The sequence below is a fragment of the Prorops nasuta genome, unplaced genomic scaffold (assembly GCF_024137725.1).
Source record: "Prorops nasuta isolate Cenicafe-Biocafe unplaced genomic scaffold, Cenicafe_Pnas_1.2 PNAS00005, whole genome shotgun sequence".
NCBI lineage: Eukaryota > Metazoa > Arthropoda > Insecta > Hymenoptera > Bethylidae > Prorops > Prorops nasuta.
The window spans coordinates 9,963,953-9,977,937 of record NW_027116802.1 but is presented as its reverse complement, the minus strand read 5'-3'; the positions used below and the strand labels follow the sequence as shown (position 1 = coordinate 9,977,937).

Sequence of the window (13,985 nt, the reverse complement as noted above, 5' to 3'; positions counted from 1 at the left end):
ATTATTATAATTCGAAAATAATTTGAAGTTAAGCAATACTGGATAATCATTCATGATTTCATATACCAATGCGCATTAAAACCCTTTAATTAGTAGTATTTCCTTCATTTGTAATAAAAATAAAATTGATTTACCTGATCGTTTAATTACTTTATGAGCTTTTAGCGAGTAAATATAATATAATGTTTTCTTCATCAACTAGGAAACACATTGTGGCTTATTTATTGCACAAATATAATTATATAGATATTATATTTGAAAATACATATAACTATCTCGCATCGTAAATTTTGATAAAACAACAAGGAAGTTTCTGGTCGATGGTTCGTAACAACGCTTCCTCAAGTGTTAAGTGGAAGATGTCGAGTCCTCGAGGTGACCAAAACTTAATAAGCTTGGTTTTTATAGTAAGACGGATAAGGTTTCAAAGCATGCTTCGAATCACGTCAAACGTTAGAAGCCAACATAGGGTGTACTACGTTGAGAGAGAAGAAACTTTAGAGGAACAGACTGAAGAGTAGGAGCCCCTCAGGGTTTTGGTTACAACTTCAATGAAGACTTGAGAGAATATAAAGTCATTTCCTAAACCGTCCGAACAGTAGTTTTCCCAGATTTCTTGGTATACATACCAAAATTAACATTTCAACTATATATATCCATTTAATAGTTAGGTATACACACACAATTAAACAATAATATCTTATTATCTTGTTCGCCATTACTAATCACCATAATCACGCCAAGTCTCATTATTCCACTAAATTTAAACATGCTATCTATTCAGTTTATTTGGCCAGCAATTCAATTAAGAGCTTTTTCAACTAACTGCTAAACTGTTTCGGTTTTGCAAGTTTTTATCGATTGCAGTTTGTATCGCTCGAGTTCTTATTGGTCTAGCTTTGCAAGTTGTAGGAAGGCGCAGAACGACGTTTGGTTTTTAATTCGCAGGCATCAGCTGCAGACGTGCAATTTCGCAAGTTCGTTGACGTTCGTTTAAAGTTACTATACGCTTGTAGGTTGTCTCACGTGGCTGCATATGCGTGTTTTGCCACCAGTTTGCAAATATAGAAGTATACGAAGCATCCATTGACAGAGACGTTTTACTAAACAACAGATTTATTGGAAAACTTAAGCATCAACGAGTACAGGAATATTGGCAATAATACTTATACTCCCTTTAATCTATCCCGAACACGAAATTTCGCAATTGAAATTCGTAACATTCTTCGCATTTCTCCGTGTTCACAATATTCACACTCTACTCGGAAAAAGAAAATATTTTTCGGAGATCCGGGAAATCAGGGAAGAGAACGACATTTCGATATTTCACGTGCAAACAAACCGATAAATGCGAATATATCCGCGCGGTAAGATTAATTGGCATCCATAAATCACAAGTCTCCGCGGGTTATTAACGGCCGATGTGTTTTGTTGCCACAGACTAGTCCCGCTGCAATCGGTATCCACTTAACGTGAGATGAAACTCAGCGCTGCGTACATTTTTTATCAAACTCATTGCATTTTTACGATTTTCGACATCTCTCCAAAAACTGTTCATCAAATAGGTATATATATATATATACATAAAGGCTATTAATAATCCTTTCTCTTATAGTGTTAACGTAATTTTTCCCGATTTATTTAGTATCTCCTTCATAATTCTTAGCCTCTTTACTTTGAGCGATATAATGTTAAAAGGATGCTTCCGAAGCTTTCGGGGGACTGAATTCTTTCTATCCTGCTGCTTCATGAGACGAGCTGCTTTTATTTTCCATAAAAATGCGAAGAATTGGGGCATTCGTATCGTCATATCAGAATAGCAACAAAAGAATACTTTGGATAATGGTAAGGGCTAGGAATATGAAAAAAAGGAAGACGACTGATGGTGCTGGCTGGCCTATAGGGAAATTTTCAAGGTTCTCATTCTTTGGAAATCTTCTTGGCCGTTGCTTTTTACGAGACATTCGCAGTTTCTTGAAGCACAAGCACGGTACTACAGCGTCTTACCTGCACGTGACGCGTTCGCCTCGTAAAACGTGATCGAGGAAATATCATTGCAAAAGAATTCAAGCAGCAGCCAATAGATGGAGCTGAGACAAGTTCATTTTATAACAATACTATTTGGTCTTTTCTTTCATTATAACTTTCTTTATACGACTTTCTTAACTCGGGCAAAACACCTTTTTGTGTAAAACTAACTGGCATCTTGCTTACTTGCCACGCGAAATAAAATCGTTAAACTGCGGCAACTCTGAGAATAAAAAAGTGTGTTGAGGAGAAGAGGGTGGAGCATCCGTGCACAATGCTTGCCCGGCAGTTTCCTGCAAAAGGATACCTAACGAGGAAACTGCGAAAGAATATTTGGAGAGGTCCCGGAAAACTTTACTTCCCGCGCCGCTTCTATACGATTCTTATTACTTTTCGTTGCTACTTCGAGACTTCCAATTGGCCCTATCTACCTCCACTGCAAATTATGTAGTTATACGTATCTTTTATACTTGTCGACTACTGCCAACTATCCTAGAAATCTTATCACATATCCTTTCAAAGAACAGCTCATCGCCGCTTCTTTAGGATTTTACAATTATAATAAATAGTAGATATAGAAGGTCATTGCAAATTAAGCTTTCACTTGAAACAAGACAACAATTTTTAAACAATTTGTTGAAATTAATGAGATGTTTGGTGTGCTTCAGGCAGTTTCCCATACAGTTGATAAATTTAGGAGATGCTTTTCGAGAAAATATAGAGAATGAGGGAAGGAAATGGCTATAATAAAGTAGGAGAAAATAAATGGAGACATTCAGGGAAGAGGTTCTCAGGCGCCTTTAAGCAGATCGTTAAGAACTGCGCGTAGTTAATAACAGAGTCTTAAAGCAACGCTATTCTTAATACCAAAGTATGACCACGCGCCAAACGTACTTACTTACATCTTGTAATATCCAGCTACAAGCTGAAAACTATTTGATATAAAGTATAAGTCAACTCGCTAAGCCATCGAGAGCCTTAAAAATGACTTTTTTCTCTCGCTGCAATGTTCTGGTTTTATATAATAAGAAAATTTGAAAGGATGCGTTTTCCTTACTTTATATTCTGGAAGCACAACAATGATATTTATCATGTCTTTTTTTAACTTTCTCGTTTTTACTTTAGTAGTGCACTACTGATGTGATACATTTATATACTTATTTAGAGAACTCTTGAGGAGTCAGCAAAGAGAATTCAAGTAGTCTAATATACAGTGAACAGATTTTAATTAGGTATAAGCTGAAAAATATACGAGAAAAAGTAGCTTTTGCACGAAAAACAATCCAAAGGAGAAAAAATCTGTGCTTTTTTCTTTTCTTTCGCAATTCTATATACTTTATGGATACTTTTATTTCTTTGCCTTTTTTATCGCAAACTTCGCATGATTCATCCCTTTTGTACCGATAATGATTCGTAGTTTGAGTTGTACCATATTTCATGTCTCTTCTCAATTAAAATTTCTTTTTACTCCTCCTTTGCTACAAAAACTTATTATCTCTATCCATAATTTTTTCTTCAATAAACCAACTTTTTCAATATACAACTTCCGTTGCAATTCCTTTTTTCAGGAATTGTTATAGGTTAGTTTAGGATCCTTATAAACCACACAAACGGTTAAAATTAACAAAGTACAGTTACGGATGAGAAAATTCATGGGATATAAATTCTGAACTATTTAGTGAGTATGAATAAATAGTCATATAACATATTAAATTACTAGTTCATTTACATTATTGCTAAAAAGTATCTATTACTTTTCAAGCTTCACGTCGTCTGCTACAGCTCGTGCGATAAGCGGAAAATGGGTATGAGAACGGGCCAGGTGTCGAGAATCACTGACTTAATTAGTTTAGCCAAATTCAATTATCCAAGACAGAAATAACTCCCAGAACTGTCCTTCCAATGAAAAATCAGTCAAGTTAATTTACAGGAATAGAAATAAGTTAGCTGAAATAGAATTCATGTCATTTAATTAACTGAGCCCTTGATTAAGAAAACGATTATAAGACTATATTTGAAAATAATTCGAAAAATTTAGTAATAAAGGTCAAATGAAATAAGCTTTAAAGTATGCTTTCGACGTACAGTGACAGCTGACGAGACAAGCTTGTAAATTGAATTATAACATGCAGAAACATTGTCAACTTAATTACTTTGATCAATTTCAATTAACCGCACCTTTGTTCTTATAAAAGATGGACGATTAGATAGCCGGACACATGCCCAAGGTGCTAAAACCGTGCGCGCTCTAAATTTTGCAATAAATCATTCTAACGATTTGTGTCCAACCTACACCGGCCGTGAATTACTAGCCCAAGATATCTGACTAACAATTAATAACCTTCGTTGCATCAATAATTACGCCAAGTAATAGATCGCTTCAATTTTGCTTCTCAATATAAAGATAAATGAACCAAATTAATTTGTCTGCAGAATTAATCGCCGTAAAAATGATTTAAAAGGTATCTACTGAAATTCCTGTAAGCATTGCAACGATGAATTATAGTACAATTTTGAGAATCAATCGAAGCCTGACATTCGACGAATGACCTTTTCAAATCTTATAATAACGAAAGCTAGAGAGTAGCTGGATTTGATAGGAGTTTTTGGAATCGCAAGGACGATATTTTTTTCCTCCTGAGGATACATCACTAGGATTTCAGGGTTCAAAATGGTCCGAAGAGTTCGAAGACAGTTTCGAATCGATAGCTATGGCTGTCGTGAATTTCGCTTGACAAAAAAGAATAGGAGAAAGAAGAAGAAGAAGAAGAAGAAGTAGGAGAAGAGGAGAAAGGTCGTCGATAGAATCTAGGAGGTGAGTAGGGTCTGTCTAATCCTGACAAGAAAATAAAGTGCTAAGTGGCAAGACCTTTTTTTCTCGATCATTCCGAAACTACCATAAATCACAGTCTGTTCCAAATGCAGTACACCAGCTTCCCACTGAAACGAGCTAATTTTATTTTTCACCAGTTTAAAATAAATGGTTGCGAAGCTTTGTTACATAAATTTATAAGGAATTTAATGAGATGGATTGTATGAAAATACAGTGGAGTCGAAAATTCCATACAATCAAGTATCTCATTCTCAGCATTGGTTATCCTTCCGGAAATGAATTTATGGTTAAATATTAGCGAGGGAAGCGGCTATGCAGAATTAATGCAAACTTGGTGCATGACTGGACTAATTTATCGTAGCACTTCCATCCATGGGACCTGAAGAGATATTAGCATTTTATTCACATTTTTCTATTACTGACGGTTAAAATAATAATTATTGCCATCCATCATAAAAGTAACAATGTATACCCGACGGGCTCGTTTATTTCACGAGGAATAAAGGGAAAGTTATCCTTGATTTTGCCATAGCTAGCCGTTTTAGCCGTTTCTCTCGAGAAATAAGTCAAAGTGAATCCGGCCTTAAGCATCGAGGAAGGGCAGGATACTTTCCAACAAGTCCCGCGGGCGTAATGCACCTAGTTTGAATCTCGCTCTTCTTAAATGGGACAGCACTCCAGAACAAACCAGCTCGGCCTAATCCTCATTAGTCCATGGATTAAACATGAAAAATGCGTTCCACCATTAAACGACAATCGACCCCTACAACGACAACCAAATTCTTCGATAAGTATTTACCTTTTATCCGATTGCTTTTTTCCGATCGGACTAAGGGTTTGCTTATATTTAATTCGAGCCATGCATAGAAACATTCTTTTAAATAAAAAGCAGAGCAGAAAATTGTTTCATGAAAATATACGGTAAAAATAAAAATTTAATGTCTCTCAGTCCATAAAGCTGCAAAGGTGGCTAAAAATGTGAAACTGTGAAGGAGAATGAGGAAAATTTAACAGTTACACAAAGAAATATAACAGTAAAGTTAAGCGCGAGAGTCCGCAGTTCAGAGGTACAATATGTTTACATTTATTTATTTCCAGTACAATAATTCCTTATTAATTTTTTCCCCACACGAATGTATATAAAAATAAGAAACGATGAGAACTATACGCGGATACACGGTGAAATTTTACGGTGATATTTTCTCCTTGTGTCAGGATGGAAAAGTCGTGACAGAATAGACACTCTGGAGAAACATGCGAGTTTGCTGGAATTTTTTGGTTTTCACGCATACTCGAGCACGTGTTAGAGTTCTTCAGCGCGGTTCTCTTTTTTTCTCTTTTTCCCTGCGTTGCACATACTATACAACGGAAGAATGTACAAAGGCACTGAATTTTAGTGACGTCCTCGCGAGTGCACTTTGCTCCGCCATTAGTTCCACCCTCAAAGTGCCGAATATCTCTTCCAGCCCTACCAGCCCCTTCCACCTATTTGCCACTTCTCGCATCCTTTCCGCTCCTGTCTCATCGTCCTCGACCCCCTCCAGAACGAACCCCTTTAACACAACCAACCCCCACGGCCATTACACTTACACACTGCGTCGCCCTTATCCGCTTCCGCGCAACTTCGAACCTTCCACCTCGTAGCAAGTTTCACCGGGTCGACCAGCCAAATCGTTTCCACCCACTCAAACTTCGCTCGAGATTGTACGAAGTCAATCTACTGTGCGCCAATTTGAATTCTCTGCATTGACTTTCCCACTCCCACCCCCTCCCCTCCACCAAAATCACACTCGACAAAAATAATCATCCCCTTTCGAAATTCTAGCTAACTTAGCTATGCCGTGAAATGCCTAAGTGGATTAATTTTATGTCTGGGTTTTACCCAACCGATTCAACTTTCGGGACTTTTAATTAATTTCATGTAGGAATTTTATAGCCTTCTACTTCCTGCAACTGAAAAGCTTAAACTTTCACCAGATTAAATTCATTTCTGGAATCTTCCTATACGAATTATTTCAGGAATTACCAATTTTTCAATATCCTGCTTTAACTTAATGTACACCTAAATTTATGTAGTATTATATACTTGTGAAGTTTCGAAAGGTGTCTTTTATCACCCGCCATCTAACACTTCATGTTTCAACCGATAAAAACTTCATAAAATTATACTAAACTCAGCTTGGAGTTTTACTGCCTCTCTAACAATCAATGCTTACAGGCAGTGAAATAACTATTTTGCGTGTGTATTGATGTTCAAATTAACTTAAAAAAATATCAACTATTACCGGAAATAATATTGTAATATTCATGGAAAGATTTATAAATACTCGTTCTACTGTGGAGTTTTTATCATGTTTACCTGTATTGTTTACGCTGTAAATGGCTATGCTAATATTATATCAATGTGAAGATTTGCATTGCAGTCTGACTGAGTTTGATGGAGGTCGTATACGACAACAGCCGGAAGTTGGCCGACGAAGACGATTTGTAAGCAAACGGAAAACAAGCTTGGGAAGTTATTGTGCGGCTTGGAAATCCATTTGCAAAGGGCCATTCTAGTGGTCTTGAAATTGGTTCGTTCTCCAGAAGTGCACGGAATGGTAACGTTCCCTGCATCCGCGAGTACTTACCTATACCAGTCCCAAAACAATGAAAGGGTTCTTACTTTCCAAAAGCTCGTGCAGTTCGAAGCCAATATTTGTATTGTAATCGTCGTAGCCAATCAAAATTTTCTCAAATATCCGCGCATGACCAATATTAATTAATATTTGTACCTTAATTGTACCACTTTAATTTTTTCTAACCTCATATAACAGTTCGAAGTAATAATCGTTAACACAAAACGCGTCGGAAATAAAAAAAAAAGATTTATTCTATTATACTCCCTTAAATAAAAGAATCAATGGAATCGTTAAAAAGCGAATTCATCCATTTGGGCTTTACCGGTCAAATGATTAATTTCCAACGTGTCCAGGAAAAAGGATTTAATTGACAAAAAAAAGCAGAATGGAACTGAACATTCAAAAATTCAGTGGGATTGCCAAGTCCGGCGTAGTTAATCTAATTCAGTTGACTGCATCAGTGCAAGGCAAATAAACTAAACAAAAACGTCGACGCTTGGTAATTGAAAAATATTGGGCCTCAAGCCGTCATGTAGGAAGAAGAGTCAGACCGTGGAATCCAGCACATATTTTTTCATTACCCTATTCTTACCGTCTCGGATGGAGCTAAATTGCGCTATACGCTTGCTCGTTTCGCCCTTAGAAAATAACCAGATCAAACTGGCAAACTTTTACTTTGGCCGCGAGTAGAAATTGTTCGTGTTTGGTCAGACCAAAATTGCGCCACTAACTCAAAGGCATGTTCATCCTATAATATTTCAAAGATCTCAACATTATAGCCCAACAAACAGCTCTATAAATTTCAACGTTGGCTATTCTTTACTCTCAGACAGGTTACTGCTCTTATATTTGTAAAAGTTTACATACATTTAATTGCTATTATTAAAAATTTAATTTGTTTTGTCTTTCAGGAGTGTTTAATGTATAACCAATTGAATAAAGAATTATCTCAAAAGCCTACTTCTTCGGCTTTCACAATTTCTAATCTCTTACTTGAAATTATCAAAAGAAACTCATTATTCTTATTATTTATAATTAAATTTTATGATCTTTTCCATACTTAAAGCTTCGTCTTTGTTCTTCCTAATAAATTTTAATTACTATTATAAATCTTATGACAATCTCAACATAATTCTTGTGACGGCCACTAAAAATAATTACAAGCAAAAACCCTTATCACATATATGCAAATACTAAAGAGTAATTAAGATTAAAGTTAGCCGTTATGTGTTCCGGGATAAAATAGAAAGCGGATAATTATTCATTAAAATTATTCAATTTTTACATTGATTACTTTCACAAATACTTTAATTCTTTAATTAATATATTTAACAATATTACACTGTGATGAATGTGAGATAGCAACATAAAGTGTCGTGCACATATTCAAATATTAAAATAAGATTAAGAAATAAGTAAGTAAAATTAAATTTTCTCCTTTCATTTTCGATAAAAAAAGAGAAAGACAGAAATATATGAGAGATGGATTGCGTAAGCAACATCAGCATTGGGGCTTTAGACGACACCTACTGAGAAATTGCCATTGCACAGAGTCATCCGTGACCCCTCCCGCTCTTCCTCACTTACGCCCTCTTTCTCTCTCAATCTCTCTCTCATAACTCCTCGTTAAACTCGCCCCATATTTTTTGTCTCCTACTTCAGACGTGAAAGGACGTCCCTAATTTCTCCACCCACTAGAAAAGGCTTTCACAATTAATTGGGCAAGTAAATTCAATAGTTTCATAAGAACAAACATGAAGACCAGAAAAACTTACAACATTCTCTAAATGTAGTACAACAAAATAAAATAATTTGCTCACTTATCTAATTTATCAGGAAAAATGTTTGCTTCATAATTTTTTCGAATTAATAATTAGAATTATAATGTTAGAGTAAACTTGGAGCCCCACCGACAAGTCCGACATAATCTACATATAAATGAACAGTTCTTATTTCGTTCGCTTGCGTGATTAATTAATTGGTAAATATATAAATACAAAAAGACTAATTTTCGACATTCCTATCAGTGGATCGTCCTATCGTTTAGTGAATTAGTGATTCTCTGGTGTCAACAACAACCGGCGTCCCTTAAGCTGGTCCAGCTGTCCTGATAATGTTAGTTAATATCATGTAAATTCTAATTAATATTCATGGGGCTAATTTTGCAACCGCGATGGCGCCAGTTTCACAAAGTTTTCCATGGAATTTACGGTCGGCAAAATGTATTTCCAACAAACTGGCCACAGACTCTTGTTGCAACTGCTTGGTCGGAAAATAAATTACGATCGCAAATAAATCAAGCGGATATATTTATCAGTCGCTCCACAGGAATTACAAGATAAAACCGAAAAATTCAAATGACATCAAGCTTTTAGCTTAATCTACCATTGTGCCAAGCGCGCAAGTTCATTTGCATGAAATATTCGATCCCATCTTCCACGTGGAGCCTGCTAAATTAATTATATTATTTAATACATGTCTCGTGTGCTTATATTTCATTTTACTTTTGCATAACTCAAAGATATGAATAGTAAGCCGTCTTTTGATGCAGAAATAACCCATGAAAACTCAGAGCATTTGAAATTCTAAATCCAATTATTTATTTCAAGCGATAGTTAACTTTATGTACATCTGAACTGATGGATGACCCTATCAGTCGGGTTTCAAATTTATTATTTAATTGCACATATCCTTCAAACAAGTTTATTCTTTGTTATGATATCTTCTAAATAGCTCTCTCTACAGGTTTTAATAAACTTCTTCGTTAGAGCAAAACAAAATTTCCTACATATATTTTAATATTGCCCGAAATTTATGGTATGCGAATGAAAATTTCAAAATGTATTGTAAAATGTACCCACAAAAAACAAGCTTCACCTGTAAAAAAAGGTGGCAAGTAAATAAATAGTCTAGCAGAAATAATATAGTAAAATAATATAATCCAGTTAAAAGAATTACTGAAATCCTAATGTCAGGTAAGTATATTTTTTCGGTGGCAAAAATTAAAATTTTGAAAAAAAATAGTTACACAAAAAAGTTATTTACAGAGCCCGTTGTATACAATGGTATTAAATAGACGCATTTTAAAACTACGAGAAGCAATGCTTGTATAGTAAGATACCAATTTAGGTATGAACATTATGGACCCAGCAAATAATTTTTTTGTTTGGAAATTTTAACTTTTGCCATGGTAAAAATATATATACTATACTTGTCTACCATTTAGATTTCACTAATTATTTAACTGCAATATTTTATTTTACTTTATTATTTACGCTAGACGATATATATACTTACCGCCTTTTTTACAGTCGAAGCTTGTTTTTTGTGGGTTTTATAAGAGATTTGTTAACTATTAATTAAGCAAAATGTGAATTTCGGTGAAATTATTGAAGAAAAGTGATGAAAATGCACTCCCGCGCGATAAAAATGCGAATTCCGGCCACTTTCACTGGCGAAAATGAAATTTGAAAAGCCGTCGCAACGGCGAATTCGAAAAATAAAAATAAAGATGGCGGAGGGATATCGGGAGCGGGAGAGAACGTGCTCGGGCAAATCCGAAAACGGAGCTTTTTAACTCCACTGCTGCACACTTCACGTTGATATTCTATCGAATTTTTATAGACATAAAAGTTTTTAACTACACTGCAGTACACATTGCACTGCAGTGTAGTTAAAAACTTTTATGTCTATAAAAATTCGATAGAATATCAACGTGAAGTGTGCAGCAGTGGAGTTAAAAAGCTCCGTTTTCGGATTTGCCCGAGCACGTTCTCTCCCGCTCCCGATATCCCTCCGCCATCTTTATTTTTATTTTTCGAATTCGCCGTTGCGACGGCTTTTCAAATTTCATTTTCGCCAGTGAAAGTGGCCGGAATTCGCATTTTTATCGCGCGGGAGTGCATTTTCATCACTTTTCTTCAATAATTTCACTGAAATTCACATTTTGCTTAATTAATACTTAACAAATCTCTCAAAATACAATATAATAATGAAGTGAAGTGTGAAGTGCTATTGAAAACGTTTATATTTGTAAAAATTCGATATAATATTTGAGTTCAGTGTGTGGTAAAATTAAATGCGTTTATATTTATAAAAATTCGATAGAATATTGAAGTGCAGTGTGAGGTGCAATTAAAAGCGTTTTATTCGTAAAAATTGGTGTGATAATTGAAATTATAGTGAATGCTACTAGTGGTAAATGCATGCGCTGTTTTCTGTTGTGTGTTTGTGAATTTGCAGCGCCCAGAGGCAGAAGTTTCAAGGACTCTCATAGCCTTTAAGTTTCATTGATCGTATTTTAAAGCTTAATAAACTATCAAATTAATACGTTTCGATCCAAAACAATGCAATTTTTATGTTCTTTTTGGATTACTGGAAATAATTGAAAACGTAGACAGATCTTTTTGTCGCATATGTGTTTACGGTTTTGAAGTGTGCTTTTTGAGAATCTGTCGTTATTCTTTTTATAACTTAACATATTTTATCAATATGACCGTTTAAATTTTTAAAAATGTAAAAATTTCCATATTATTTTTCAATAAACTGTAATTTTAATTTGAAAATACGGTTTGTTTTGTACTGAAATCCATAAACTCGGGCAGCATACAAATATTTACTTTAAATTCCACAAGGCCAAATAGAGAAATTCAATATGGCGTACCCAATATGGCGAAGATTTTGTAAGAAAACAGTAATTTTTTGCTTTTTTCTGATATTTTCAATTATATCAAGGTAGGTACTAGCAAATATTATTCAAAAATTGTTATTTCTGTTGTTGTAAAGTGTTACTTTCAATTTGAAGGTCTGAAGTTAAATTAAATTTATGTTCGTTTTAAAATTTTAATTATTTTTTGTATATTTTATCAAAGTTATTGATTCTAAATTAAATTTTACATATTGTTGGATGTGCTAATTACTAACCTGAATTGAAAATGGCAAAATTAGTAGTAATAGATCCAAGATGGTGCGACACCATTTGAAATATATACAAAAAGTACCAAAAAACAATTAAAATTTTATTGATAAAATCACAATCCTATATAACGTGATATATAATCTGACTGTATTTTAATGTATTCAGAAAATTAACAAAATCGCACAACATAATATATAACTTCAATAAATATATCCACACTATACACAGTGATTGTCAGACCACGATATATCGATTTGAATTAAGAGGACGCGTGTATAGTGTACATACATGTGTGTACTGCTTACGTCTCGTGTGTAACTACATTATTGGCAGCGCTGTGGAAGTAACGACATTTTCTTTACTGACCAACTTCAAGGCGCAGACATCCGCCAGGAATTGGAGGAGAATATGAAGGCGAAAAATCTTATTTTTCACATAATTGACATAATCGTAGAAACGAATATGAGATCTCTGGATTGCATGAGCCGTTTTTGGTGTTCAAGGTCTCAATTGAAAGCTTGTTTAAAACCTATTTAAGAGACGCTACGCTTAAATCATGATAATGTATCATTGACAGAAAAAAATCGGTTTGAACGTTAGGATGGTCAAACTTGCTGTATATATAGTTACACGATAGCACTCGGCGGTATGTACTTGCCGTCGAGACACTACCGTGTCTGTTGATTAAAAAGAAAAGAAACGTGCTATGTCTGTGTAATACCATTGCATTACAATTACAGTGATGAATGCATCATTTCTAGAAGATAAGTCGATTGCTATTTATTTTGCTATAGGTAGAGTCTTTAAGGAAAAAGCAGTAAAAAAATTGTACCTGTACACATCAGCAAGTTTGTCATGAAAGTCCATGAATTTCTCCAGTTATGCTGGGAGCATTGTGCAATAAAAGGAAATGACCAACGGGGTGTCTTTATGACCCCACGTCGTTCTCCAAGCCGTAAACATAACCAACTAGACGACGTTACGACGAAAATTCGATGAAAAGTCAAATATCTCTATTAGAAATAGAGCGAATCATGTTGATATTTATCTTTCTACCGACCTAAAGTACTATACTAGACTGCCAAACATATGGTGTAGTATTATTGCCTTCTTCTAAAATCCAAGTTATGATAGAAAAAAACGCACAAGAAATTGCGATATGGTAAACAAATATAAAAGTTTCCAAAAGTTTCCATAATAGTAAAATATTAATAAAATTAGACTTGTATATGAAATTTGCTTTTATGAACTTATAATTATATTGATATTAAAAATTCAGAAGTAGAAACTCACCATTGATCCCTAGGATCCGGCAAAGTTCTGTGAACAGAGATGAGATCGCTGGCATACTGATTGAAGGCGTTATTTAGCCAGCCATCATCAACAAGCTTTTTGATTTCCGCAGTGATATTCGAGGGTAAATTCACCGGTCTACCCATTTCTCCCGGTGCCTGCGGATCTTGTTCACGAGGTGCTGCCAGAACTCCTCCACCTGAAAATAAAAACGGCACAAGCCCGGGAAACATAAACATAAGGAGCTGAGTGACACTAAAAATTGAATTTTCAAGAGGCAAGTGTTTTTCGT

The 13,985-nt window shown here is 34.9% G+C and overlaps 1 protein-coding gene across 2 annotated transcripts in view; it reads right to left on the bottom strand.

Annotated features, from left to right (window-relative positions):
* Pgant9 (polypeptide N-acetylgalactosaminyltransferase 9) overlaps positions 1 to 13,985 on the bottom strand; it is a 136,273-nt gene that overhangs the window by 24,031 nt on the left and 98,257 nt on the right. For both annotated transcript variants that reach the window (XM_066726943.1, XM_066726944.1), the window contains exon 5: positions 13,694 to 13,892. In XM_066726943.1, the coding sequence (XP_066583040.1) occupies positions 13,694 to 13,892 (199 nt within the window). The remainder of the gene's footprint in view (positions 1 to 13,693; positions 13,893 to 13,985) is intronic.